This window comes from Glycine soja, chromosome 2 (genome assembly GCF_004193775.1).
Source record: "Glycine soja cultivar W05 chromosome 2, ASM419377v2, whole genome shotgun sequence".
In the NCBI taxonomy this organism is placed as follows: Eukaryota; Viridiplantae; Streptophyta; class Magnoliopsida; order Fabales; family Fabaceae; genus Glycine; species Glycine soja.
The window spans coordinates 38,448,870-38,463,023 of NC_041003.1; the positions used below are offsets into that span (position 1 = coordinate 38,448,870).

At 32.4% G+C, this 14,154-nt stretch overlaps 1 protein-coding gene across 1 annotated transcript; it reads left to right on the plus strand.

Moving 5' to 3' along the window:
• Nucleotides 1-1,092: 1,092 nt before the first annotated feature.
• LOC114393436 (probable inactive purple acid phosphatase 16) lies at nucleotides 1,093-9,203 on the plus strand. Its single transcript, XM_028354795.1, has 5 exons — nucleotides 1,093-1,623; nucleotides 5,192-5,416; nucleotides 6,719-6,992; nucleotides 7,396-7,564; nucleotides 8,718-9,203. The coding sequence occupies exons 1-5, from the start codon at nucleotides 1,335-1,337 to the stop codon at nucleotides 8,925-8,927; spliced, it is 1,167 nt and encodes a 388-aa protein (XP_028210596.1). The 5' UTR covers nucleotides 1,093-1,334; the 3' UTR covers nucleotides 8,928-9,203.
• Nucleotides 9,204-14,154: the final 4,951 nt, after the last annotated feature.

The following is a 14,154-nucleotide window of genomic DNA, read 5'->3' on the forward strand; positions in this document are numbered from 1 at the left end:
TAATAAAATACAGACACACATTTCAGTAATTTTATCAGCAAAGAATCATCACAATTTCAGAACATGCATTTGTTATCAGATCTTGCAGATATCTCAATCATATAATAGAAAATAAATCAGCAGTTTCAGAAAATAAATAATTCTAAGATAATTTATATGGAGGAACGGATTCCAAAGTTAAGTTATCTACTGTCTAAAATCACTCTGTCACTCGATTTTTCACAATTTTGCTCCTAACTTTTTTTTAGTACTCTTGGTGCTCTAGGAGTTGGATTTTCACAAATCTTATATGCTACCCTACATTTTCAAACCTAACAAATTCATTTTTGAGGTCAAAACATTAATAAAATAGTTCATCCTGTTCAGATTCGTGATAGATTTTTCATTTTACTAAAAGTCCTTAAACTTATTTTATTTGTAACTTTTGCTAGGAAACTCCGATTTGGGTGAAATTTTAAGCTAACTCTATGTTTTAATATGGAAAGAACTCATTTTTTGCATAAAAAACTCAAGAAAAACAAATCAACATATAGATCCTGGACATGACATGACAGTAAACTCAAAACACACACACACTTAATTAAATACATATTAATACAATTTAATAAAAAAAAAATTATTGAATATATGCTTACAATTATTTTCACCAAATCATTTTCTCACATATTTTATTTTTATAATATAGTAAGTATAATTTTATTGTAATTTACATAGATATATAGATATAAAATATTTTAAATATGTGCATAAAATATTAATATACATATATTAAATTAAATATATTAAATACTTATTAAATTGTTATGTTTAAAAGTAAATAATTATTCTAAAATAAATTTTTAGTTTTTAAATTAAAACTACATTATTTCTTATTTATTTGTTTTTTTTATTTCTATGTAATAATAATAAATCATTGTTTTAAAAATTCATAATCTTTTAAAATGTTTGAATCTGACGAGTAATGTAAAATTAAAGTTTTGATCTAACAAAATGTTAAGTAAAATTTAGATAATTGAATCAAATAAAATATTGTGGCAAATTTATATATAAAGAGAGATTAGATAAATTCCTCTAATAATTAAAGATTGTGGCAACTCAACCATCTCCTATCTGAAAAACTCCGAAACCAATCAAACAAGGGACACAAAGAGTGCAAGATTGAAAGACAGTGGTCACAATAGACAAAGGGTGTTTCTGTCACTTTGCTTCGCTCTTGTCCAAACTCCGATATTGCCATCAACCAACCAACCAACCTCATAATGCAGTGATGAAAATGCAACGCAATCTTCTTTGCATTCTTTGAAGTTTGAAGCCGTTTCTATCTCTCTCTCACAATGGAAACTCATCACGGAGGCCAGTGGAATAAAGCGTTTTTGCCCCTACTCTTATTACTCTCCGTGTTCTCCACCGTCGGATCATCATCATCGGCCATACGTTTCAGATTGGCACCTCTGGCACGAGGTGCCGCGGAGAGGCAGGTTCCCATGCAAGCGGGTGCACCCTTCAAGATTGCGCTGTTCGCCGACCTGCACTTTGGGGAGGACGCGTGGACGGACTGGGGCCCACGACAAGACTTAAACTCCATCAGGGTCATGAGTACGGTGCTCCACAATGAAAATCCAGGTCACGTTAAATTAAATTACTGGTTCATTCCTACTCCTACAAGATTAGACAAATTGACCAAACCAGACTCTTTTTAAAAACTTATTTTTAAACAGGACTGTTTTAAAACTTTTTTAAGGGGGTTTGTTTTTGAAGGGAACTCACCAATGGAGTTGGCGAGTTCAATACGTGACAGCACCTAGTGAACTTGTTAGTGGAGATGGCGAGTCCATGTGACGGGTCCCGCCATTCGTAATGGCGAAAGGCTCTTTAATAAATGAAGAATCTCCCGGCAAATTTCCAAAGAGGATTTGGTCAACTCACTTTTCCAAAAAATGGATTTAAGATTCAACCACCCATTTTTTTAATCTTAAATCCTATTTTATCTCACTATTTATTTCCCGCCCTTCTTCTCTCTTCATCTCTTTGATTTTTCTTCCACCAAACAAGGGCATAGTCTGAGAATGTAGTTGCTCCTAACTTCACTCTAAGTAGCTCAAAAATAGGATTTAAGATTAAAAAAATGGGTGGTTAAATCTTAAATCCATTTTTTGAAAAAATGAATTGACCAAATCCCCTTTGGGAATTTTGTCAGTGAATTCTTCATTCAATCTCGAGCATTTTGAAATATTATGAGTCCCAAACGGGCATTCCTATCAAAAGTTATACTCGTTTGAAGTTTAAAAAAAATTTCGTAGAAAAGCATTTCGTCAGTATGAATGGCGGGGACCCGCCACCAAGTGCTGCCACATGTCTAACTCGTCAACTTCATTAACGAGTTCCCTGCAAAAACAGATCTCCTAAAAAAAAGTTTTAAAACAGTCCCCATTTAAGAATAAGTCTCTAAAAGGAATCAGGTTTTATCAATTTGCCGCGAGAATACTCACCTACAAATATGATACCTCTTAAAGTCTTAACCCTCTTCTTACAGCGTGTAAGGTGAATTTTTAAGGTTATTTTAAGTGACCGTAAAAAGAATTTTTTACTAACATGTGGGTTTTGACTGCGATGTCAAAAGACATAATTCGGTAAAATGTTTTCTTTTTGTCAAACTATTATGTATAGCTTTTTATTATTATTTTTAAATGATGTGTAGTATTAACAGACAAATATATCTTTTATTGACATGTAAATTTCTAAATTATTTATTTCAATACTTTATTATAAAAAAAAGATTATAAATTTTGATAATATTAGTGGAATTAAGTATGATGATGATTGTTTTTCTTAAAAAAAATGATGATTTTTATTTTCATGCTAATATTATAGTGGTATTTGTATTTTTAAATGTGTGTACATAGATAATTTATATGATAATTTTTAAATATGAATACTTTATAAAATATTAATGATTTTTTTATACATATAATTTGATTTTATGCATATTAAATCGTCAGTAAGGATGATAATTTGGTGAGATGGATCAAAGTAGCAGGTAGCTTCTCACTATCACTCCGTTGGATGAAAATACACACATCTCGTGTCTTTCATGTTCATTCTCATTATTTGTTGACTATATGGTAACAACTTAAAATCGAAACACTAGTGGAGATTAGTTGATTTTTTATTTATTAAAAATTAAAAACAGGTACGGTTCTCCCAAATGAAAGTGGGTCTACCCTAGCTGAAATATACGAAATTATTAAAGTGTGTCTTTCATGTTCATGGGGTTGGTTACTGGTACTCATTTCCATCTTAAGCGCTGATACCGCCCCCACAAATGTCGGGATTGCGTTGTTAGAAAGATTATATATATATTGGAAATATATTAATATTGAGGCATTTAGAAATTTGTCCTTTTTAAGGGATCTTACTGACGTATTTCTTTTAAGATATTGGTTAAGATATTAAAACAAGAAAAATATTTATTGTATAAATTACAAGAAAATATAAAAAAATTATAAATAATATACTTTTTTTTTTACTTTTTTCTACTTTAAGTTCTTTAATTAATGTCATCAGAACACTAATTAGGATTTATCTTTTTATATATAAGTATCAAGTATTATTTATTTATTTTTTAATAATTAATCTCTAAAAATTTTCTAGTATTCCGATGACTTTTTTTTTTCTTTCACAAAGTTTGAATTCAAAGCTTTACTTACAAATATGTGAGATTAGTTCCATTAAGACCGTGTTTATTTGGTCTAGTTGCATAATTTTTTTAAAGTAACTTTAAAAATAGTTTATTTTTTAGAGATTTTATGAAAAATTAGAAAAATTTTCTTTTTTTTACTGAAATTAAAATTATTTTCTATTTTTTTAATAATTATTATCATATGATTTTTTAAAGGTTAAAATATTTTTTTCTTATAAATATAAAAATATTTAAAATTCATTTTTGTAAAATTTAGTCACAAAATTAAAATCGGTTACTGTTTTACCCTGGAGCTAGGATCCATAGATTCCCATATCTACATGTCACTTCCTTACTTACATGTCTATCCTCTTTGGTCTCAGAATTGTCTACTCTCTTCTTATAATTTTGAGTGTTAAAACCCCCACAAAATCCCATAAAACTTCCACAGTTTTTTTAACTCTTCTTCATCTTCTTCTACACTCTCAGGCCTAAACGCTCAGAGCAAAACAATAACCAATAGCCAGATCAAACACACAAAGAGCATAACAAAACAATAAAGAACAATAAAGAGGAAAACCAAGAAGAACACGAGGAAGGAGAAAGAGAAAGAGTGTTTGGGAGGGAAGTCGTGCGCAAATCTGGTGGCGTATGGGTTGGCGACATGTGGTGACGGAACGGAGGAGATGGTGCTGGTTGGTGTCCTTGGCTCAAGTGCGCAGATCTGGTGTGCATGGCTCGTGAGCGCGGTGATGGTGCCGGTTGGTGCCGCGCGTGCGCGGTGGAGGTTATGCAGGCGGCGGTGTGACGCGGAGGAGACGGGGTAGGGTGGTTGGTCGCGCGTTGATCGGGGCTATAGTGATGATGGCGCGCGCGATGGTGAGGTGGGTGCTGTTTGGGTGCGGGAAGTAAAGTCCAAAGGATCGTAGAGTTAGCCGCAAAAAAGAGAAAAAGAAACCAAGTTAGAATTGGGGATTTGATGTGTTGAATGAAACCGTGGGTTTTGATGAGTAAATCTCAGTTTGTTTTAATCCAAGGGTGCACATTAATTAAACTTGACACTCTCCAATCCAAATTGAGAGGATCTGGCTCCGTGGTTGAATGAGGTTCAAAGAAGATGAAGGTTAGGGAAAAGGGAGAAAAAAATTGTGGCAGATTGATAGTTTTTAACCCACAAAAATCATATTTTGAAATATAAATTAAAAATCATAACTTCAGATATACCTGAAACTTGCGGGACAAAAAGTAAAAGATTTAGATTTTACGAGGAAGAAAAAATTATTCAAAGGAATTAAATCCGGTTCCATATTTACGAGAATGAAAATATATATTTCAATTTTTTTTAAAGATAATTACAAGTACTGCAGTTTGTTTTCCTGGAAACAACTGAATGACAAATTAATTTTTGTTAGTGGATATTTTCCCCGTAATTTTTGTTAATTAATTTTCTTTTGCATTGTCATGATCTTCAAATTTCATGAATGCCAAATACTAAAGTTAGTTGTATGACAGATTTTGTAATATATCTTGGTGATGTCATCACGGCTAACAATATAATGATTGCAAATGCAAGCTTGTATTGGGATCAGGCAACCGCCCCAGCAAGAAATAGAGGCATACCATGGGCCAGTGTATTTGGAAACCATGATGATGCTGCATTTGAGTGGCCATTGAAGTGGTTCTCTGCTCCTGGAATCCCTCCAATTCACTGCCCTCAAAACACAACTTCATATTCAGGTACCAAGCATTATAGTCATCGATAGAGTAAATTACCCTGATACCACCTGAGATTTTTTTCAGATTTCACATAATATCCTTTTTTCTGTCTCTACGCTCACCCCCTAATGTTCAAAAAACATTATACTAACACCATTATATATTACGCTAACAATTCTTAATTGTTTGATAAAATTATATCGTCCTATAAGAGAGGATGTTGTAAATTAAAAAAAAAAGTATTGTGTGCAATATGAAGAAATTTTAAGGATAAATAACTAAATTCATCCCTGAAAGTGTAGGTATTGACAAATTGATCTGAAATAAAAAAAAATTAAAATTTAGTTCTTGAATATACAAAAAGTATAACAAATTAGTCTAACAGATAATTTAATGATAAATTGGTCTCTAAATTTTGCAATTTAATGTCAAATTGATTATCTAAAAATACAACTTTTTGTCAATTTGGTCTTTCAACATTACAACTTAATAATAAAATGGTCTCACAAATTTAACCGCAAGATTGATTTATCGCACCTTTTGTACATTCTGAAATTAAATTTATATTTTTCATCTTTAGAAGTCAATTTATCATCGCATCACACTTTTGGACATGAATTTGGCTATTTACCCAAATTTCAGGAACTAAGTCAGTGTAATTTATTCTAATAGATAAGAAGGAGGTAATTAATTCAATGGCTACACAAATGTTTGGAATGAAGTAGAAACTTTAGTCAGAGAGTACAAGATACGTGATTTTTTATGCACTCCTGACAGTAGCTTGACAGTTATCTGCTGGATTGGGAAAGTTTCTTTGAATATTAATGAATGGCTAGTTTGCACCCAACGAAAATGTTTTCTATAAACTATTTTTGATGTTTTTTGCTCGATTAAACAGTGAGCATAGATGATGTAAGTAATTATAGTAGATAAATATCCTTTGTACCTACTAATAACAAAAGAGAAAGCCTTCATAGCAGATTACTGGCTCAGTATCAACTATCAAGTGTTAGTCAAACATTTGGATTAGCAGAACTCAGAGAAGCAAGTGGTAAAGCTCTTGAACAAATGTGTCATGAGTTAGAAAACTTATTCTGTAAAATGACATTTAATCGCTACTTGTTACTGTGCCTATTTTGGAATACAGGGAACTTTCTATTTTTTATTTCACATTTATCATTGTATTATAGTCCTTTTCAAAATGAAACTTTTATCTTGCATTTGCTGACTATAATTTTGGCTTAATTATGCCTCTCACACTCTTCTCATAAGGATAAGTGTTTGAAATATCTTCAGTGAAAGGGCATATTTCATAAATTTCAGGAGAAGAAGAATGTAGCTTCAAAGGAACAGGACGTTTGAATCTGATGACAAATGAGATCAAGCACAATGGATCATTTTCTAGCTATGGCCCTAGAAATCTTTGGCCAAGTGTATCCAATTATGTCCTTCAAGTTTCATCACCAAATGATCCACAAACACCAGTGGCTTTCCTTTACTTCCTTGATTCTGGAGGCGGTTCCTATCCGGAAGTCATATCTAGTGGCCAGGTAGAATGGTTTCGGCAGAAAGCTGAAGAAGTTAACCCTGACTCAAGGTAGAATGAGTCTGCATTAATGATTAAACCAGAAGTTATTTTCCTTTAAAGCTATAAACATGCCACAACAAGAAAAATGTATATAAATAAACTTCCTAATAAACACTTATAGGAGAAAAAAATAAGAAGGTAAAATGAATCAAACTTCTCTTGTAAGTTACAAGTGAATCTTCTCCAAAAGTTGAAGTGTATAACTTGAATTTAACTTGCGAGAGTAGTTTAGTTCATTTTTCTTCCCCTATTTCTTCTCTTATAAGTGTTTACAAAGAAGTTTATCTAAAATAGGCCTTTGTTGATTTCTGATATGTTAATCAAAAGCAAGTAAAATATTTTGAAAAAAATAGCGTTTTCTTATTTTAATCCTTCCTTTCTGCTATATAAAAAAAATCATATTGCATGACAGGGTTCCCGAGATTATTTTCTGGCACATTCCAAGTACAGCTTATAAGGTGGTGGCCCCCAAGTTTGGCATACCAAAGCCTTGCGTAGGATCAATCAACAAGGAAACTGTTGCTGCTCAAGAAGTTGAAACGGGTATGATGGACCTTCTTGTGAACAGAACTTCTGTCAAGGTAAGGTCAAAGCCAATATGCTATATTTGTCAAATCCTCAAGAACTCTCTGCAAAGCAAAAATCAAACTCACAACCACCAGATATTTGCTTGATGACTAGCTTGTTGATTTCCATGGTTGCAAGAGTACTGCTTGTTTGTCAAATTAGTCTTTTGGGGTATAAACGTATTTATTGGGAAATTATGAGAAGATTTTAAAAAGAGATTATGAAAGTATTTTATCAGTGGGTTAGACCCTTCTAATGCTGTTAGAGATTCAGGAATAATGAGGACATATAATGAGTTTGTACCCAGACACTTAACCTGTAGTCTATGATGATATAATGAATTATGTTTCTCATCTTTTAGAAGCTATATTGAGAGAGTTTCTACAAACTAACTTAGGCATAAGTTAATTTCAGCTTATGTAAAAACTCATTTAATTTTTTTTCTTATTTTCTTCTCTAGAAATTTTTTTGGATAAGCTTATCCAAATAGACCCATAGACAATTGTCAAACAACGTAATGCTTGATTTACCTTTTGTTTGATTGTTGATTTTACTTCGTGGTAGTTTTTTTCAAAGATGTGGTAGTACCAATTATTTTGAATTTTAAATGCATACATCATTATTATATTGCATAGCTAAGAGCAGGAGGGAAGTTGGGTCCTACTTTTACTTCTAATGTAAAAATGGTATAATTTGTGAAAAAATGCTTGTTGAACGTTTCTACAAAACACAGAAAATGAGATGACATTAATTATAATCAGATGTTGTAATAATGTAGATGTAGATGATGTGTGTGGAAAGATGTGCTTTGATTTGTCATGTATAATATCATTTGTTTTAGCGAGTTCATCTGTTTTATCAGTCAAACTTAAATTTCCCTCCCATCTTTTCCCCACATTTTCACTTGTTGCATGCATTCCACAAAAGCAAAGTATCTAGATAAAGAAAGAATTGGTTGTGATCTAGCTTTTTCTTCCTTTGCTGTGGATAGAGATTTTCATTTTACATTATCATCTAAGTACTCTGAAAAATCCTCCAAAAGTTCATTTTGTGCCAATGGGATTTCTAAAATTTGAATTTTGAATGTAATGGATTTGCTTTGATGGACAATTGGGCATGCAAGTGAGATTTTTTTTCTTTTAATCTATTTTCTTTTCACAACCGCAGGCAATTTTTGTTGGACACAACCATGGATTGGACTGGTGCTGCCCTTACGAGAAACTATGGTTATGCTATGCTAGGCACACTGGTTATGGTGGCTATGGAGATTGGCCTAGAGGAGCACGAATTTTAGAGATCACTCAGACACCCTTTTCCCTTCAATCTTGGATAAGGATGGAGGATGGCAATGTGCACAGCGAAGTTGTCTTGAGTTGAAAGTCTTTGGGTGTGCTTAACTTTTTAGTTTTCAAGATATAATTAAACAAGGTTTGCTCATACAACTGGTAAAGGGTGAAACAAGACATGGAGCATAGTGTGAAATCGAAGGGAGGCTAAATAAACAGAAAACAAAAAGATGAGAAAACATGTCCTAGTTGTTTCTGTTTAGTTTTTAAAACAATTTTCCAAACTTGATAAGTTTTTTAATGAAACAATAATATATGTACATGTGAATTCTTTATAGTTTCCAAAAATATTATCCATTTTTCTTTGGAAAATTTGTGGCGCATTTTTTAATCCAAAAGGCGTATTTTTTAATCCAAAAGGCATTACCTTCCATTCAAATAATCCTTCTAAACAAGAGAAAGTAGTCCACTTTACTGAGTCGGGATGTATTTTTACTTGATGAAATCCTGATTTTAAATCAAATTTTGAAAACCATTTGATCTTTTGTATTCTATTTATTAACACATCTTTGGAAGGGATAGTATAACCATTTATGTGTGTGTTATCATTAAGCCTTTTAATTATAAACCATCTTAGTCTTTCCTCTTTTTTGTTTTGAATGCTTATTAACAATAAAAGCTGGACTTCTGGAAGGACTAGTACTGGATTCTATAATCTTTATATGAGTTTTACACTCTTCTTGTTCAAAATTCTCATATTGAATATCTTTGGTTTTAATAACCAGGTTTAGGTTTATAATGTCTAATTTATATATAACAGGATCTTTTTCCCAGTATTTAGTGGGGTCTTCTCTTATTATACTTGTTATTTTTAAACCATCTATAATCTTTTGTATATTGTCAAAGGTTATGGTTTTGTTGATCTTAACAGAATTGTAATCAGATTCTATTATAGATAAATCATATTCTAATTCAATTTATGTTTTTATGTTATTTAAGATAATTTCTTGATATGTATCTTGAAGTGTATCTAAAGTGTCTATGCTACAATATTTTTGTGATTCTTTTATCTTACAACTATCAGGTATGTCACGAGGACATTGGGAATTGAGGGTAGGTGTAGGGTTGGTAGGGGTATCACCACGCTTCGCTCGTAACTCTGATGTGAGTTCGTCTACTATTGGTGACATTTGTGAGTTTGTAGAAATTAGTAAATAATCTTTTGTAATAATAACTGATCTATTATCATGTACAATAAAATCAAGTCCTAGGATCATTTGTTCTTTAGCAGGTTGCAAATCTACTACGTCTGCCTTATTTATAAAAATCTCTTTTGCAAAAAATGTCACAATTTGTAGATAATTGTATAGTGAAATTCCTGGTTTCTGTATCATTGGTTATTATGTCTCCTGACATAGTTCTAGTCTTAGTTATTGTATTACTTCTAAAGCAATTATGTTGAGGCACAACACTTTTGCATATGGAAGTAAAGGAACAACCAGTGTCTACTAAAGCTTGCAAGACTATTTCAGTCTGATCAAAATTATTTATTTTAGGAAAAATTAATTTAACTAAAATATGTAGGCTTTTATTATTCTTTTTATTGCAAATTATGGGGATACAATCTTTATTTTGTAATGCCATAAGGCCACTTGCTTGTTCTTCATAAAAAATTGATGTAGAGGTTCTATTTTTCTCAAAATTTTCATAGAAAAAATCTATTGTTTTTTCAATTTGATTTAATCTAGTTTCCAAAGTAGAAATCCTGTTATTTATAACTTTATTTCCATAATAATTTTCCTTTTTAAAATCAGGAAAATCAATTTTCAAAACTGTTTGTAAGCAAGTTTTGCAAAAATTCTTATAACATAAGCTACAATGGGCTCTTAATGTTTTATGAGGATATCTTTTGGAAAAATAACATTCTTTATGATCAGGTCCTATATAGAATTGTATTTCATGTTCATAGTCATTTAGATCAGTTTTGAACATAAGGTTGTATCCCAAATCATCAAGGATTTCTAGTGAATTCATTGATGATTTTATAGTCTTTATTAACTTCTTCTTCCTCAGAAGTATAGTTAGACCAACTAACTATTGAATATATTTATGAGTCAGTAGAAATTATTTCGTCTATGGGGATGAGATTCATCCTACAACTTTTTATCAGTTCTGCTTCTCTAGTAAACAGATTGGTCTTGTTAAGACAGTCTTTGGAATAATGTCTTGGTTGATGACAAGCATAATATTCTAGTTGCTTTGTATAGGTTTTATTATCCTTAATCTTTCTAACATGTTTGTCTTTATTGAGAGTAGGTTTTCTATAATTAGAAGCTCTAATTGAGTACCTACGAGTTGGGTTTTTCTTTCTAGGGGGTTTCTACTAAGGGGTCTATACTGAGGCCTTTTTCTCCTTATCTCTTTGTGGTATTGTTGTGGAGTGTAAATCTATTTACAGATTTCTAAATCAGCCATTTTTATCTATTTGTTAATGGCTATGTTGGTACATGTATCTTCCATTACTGTCATTATGTGTTGGATTCTAATAGTCAGATTATTCATGGCTGGGTCAATTTGGTCGCCATTCCAACTGTCTCTGATTTTTTGTCCTAATTTACCAGGGAGTTTTAGGAATAATTTTTCTCCCAAAGATCTATTAGTAAATCCTCCTACTGTAGAGGCATACATTAGATAGTCTTGGGTAAATTCTTTTATTTTACCAAAGTAACTTATAGAGAATCTTTCTAGGTTACCTAAGTAAATATTTGTCTAATGGTATTTCCATCATTTACAGATTGGGCTGTAAAGATTCTTTGTATTAAACCACAAAAACTATAGATGTTTGGACCAGGGTCAACTAAATTTGTTTTGATTTGTTCTTGGAAAGCTTGCTTAAAAGATTCCCAGCATGCTCTAGCTATATCACCCAAATATGTTTCGACTCTAGCTATCATGTCTTGGCTAGTAGATACATGATTCTCATGGTTTACCCTATAGTCTCTTATAACAGCAGAAGTCCACTATTCTATGTAATTTGGAAGTAATTAAGGGTCAATACTCCATATGTTTAATAGGAGAGAAGGCATATTAAACACTGGCCAATGTCTAAAAATAGAGTCATTGTCTTCATCAATGTCTTCAGAATCTGTTTCATTGTTTATGAAACTTCGTGCTTGACACTTCTTATATTCTTCCCACTTTTTGATTGCTTTAAGAAGTTTTTGGGAAAGAAAATTTTTTTCTGAAAAAGAATTTTCAGTTTGTTTGGGCTCCTCATAGGGGATATATGACTCAAAATATGAACAGTGCCATAAATTCATCATAGACATCCTAGAGGGTTCTATATCCTCTTCTGGAGGGGTTTGTACGTCTTTGTAATCAGTTGTTGTGCCAAGATCAAATTTTAATTCACAAAAGAATGAGTTTCTTGTATGAACAAGAATAAGCAAAATGCAGGAAAAAAGGATGAACAAAAACTGCACAGAACTCAACAACCACTTTTATTCAATTCTGCAGTTTTTCTCTGGTTACAGAAAACTCTCTAGTTACTGAAAACTCTCTCTTATGATCTAGGCTATGAAAGAAGAAGAAATAGAAGCACTATTTCAAGCCTAACTAACCCAACCAACTTAAAACTAATTAACCGTTACATGTTATATCAAAATGACATAAAACAAAAAAAAATTAAGTTGGTAAAGTCTAAGAGAACTAACTAATGGTTGTTAATGAACCAACATACAACAATTCTCGACCTTGGTTCAATAACAAAAACATTAATAAAAAACCAGTGGCTGCTGCAGAAACAGGATTTAATCACCCTTCAGCTGAATTAAGTCCAAACAATGGAAAAACTTGCTACTTGGAAGAGCCTTTATGATCATATCAGAAGGATTATGATCAGTTGAAATCTTCTTGACTATAATTGATCCTTGACCAATAACTTCTCTGACAAAATGTAGCTTAATATCAATGTGCTTTGTCCTCTCATGATGCACCGAATTTCTAGATAAATCAATGGCACTTTGGCTGTCACAGTGTACTGTGATCACTTCATTTTGTATCTTCAACTCTTTTGCAATGTCTTCAAGCCACATAGATTCTTTCACAGCTTCTGTAAGAGCAATATACTCAGCTTCAATGGTTGATAAAGCCACTACCTTTTGAAGGCTAGCTTTCCAACTAATTGCAATGCCAAAAGCAGTGAACACAAATCCTGTGAGGGGTTTCCTTGAATCTAAACAGCCAGCATAATCAAAATCTACAAAACCTTCAATAGCAGTTGTCCTTCTGCTATTCCTAGCTCCACCATAAACCAGAACTCTTCCAAGTGATCCTCTGATATATCTGAGTATCCATTTCAGGGCTTGCCAATGTGTTTTGCCTGGATTTGCCATGAACCTACTCACTAGGCTCACTGCATGAGCTATGTCAGGGCGAGTACATACCATAGCATACATCAGTGACCCTACAACATTAGCATATGGAATACTTTCCATGTAAATTATATCATCATGTGCCTTAGGTGCTTGACTTGTACTGAGCTTAAACTACTGTGACATTGGAGTAGTTACAGGTTTGGAATTTGACATTCCAAACCTTTCAAGAAATTTTCTGAGATATAACTCCTGGGACAAATACAACAATTTCCTTTTTCTGTCCCGTTTGATTTCTATTCCCAATATTCTTTTGGCTGCTCCCAAATCCTTCATTTCAAATTCCTTGCTCAACTCAGATTTCAATTTTTCAACCTCACTCTTGTTGTTACTTGCTATCAAAATATCATTTACATATAATAGCAATATCACAAACTCGGCTTTAGAAGGAAATTTGAAGTAAACACAATTATCATAGTGACTTCTATGAAACTGTATGTTAGCCATAAATTCATCAAATCTCCTATTCCATTGTTTGGGGATTGATTTAGACCATATAGGGATTTGTTTAATTTGCAAACATAATCCTCTTTACCTTTGACTTCAAACCCCTCGGGTTGTTTCATCAATATCACCTCATCAAGCTTCCCATACAAAAATGTTGTCTTCACATCCATCTGTTCTAACACAAGATCAAATTCTGCCACCATAGCCACAAGAATTCTGATTGACCTGTGTTTCACTACAGGAGAGAAAACTTCATTGAAATCAATTCCCTCCTTTTGAGTGAATCCTCGAGCAACAAGTCTAGCTTTAAATCTGTCTGGTTCAACTCCTTGGATGCCTTCTTTTTTCTTGAAGATCCATTTGCAGCTGACCACTCTAGAACCAGGTGGTTTTTTAATCAATTCCCATGTATGGTTGTCATGGAGAGACTTAATCTCT

Bases quoted from the DNA above. Each gene is read 5' to 3' on its own strand.
- LOC114393436 (XM_028354795.1), top strand. From the start codon at position 1,335: ATGGAAACTCATCACGGAGGCCAGTGGAATAAAGCGTTTTTGCCCCTA. The intron at 6,993-7,395 runs GTAGAATGAGTC...ATTGCATGACAG, and splicing joins GAAGTTAACCCTGACTCAAG to GGTTCCCGAGATTATTTTCT. The intron at 7,565-8,717 runs GTAAGGTCAAAG...TCACAACCGCAG, and splicing joins TGAACAGAACTTCTGTCAAG to GCAATTTTTGTTGGACACAA.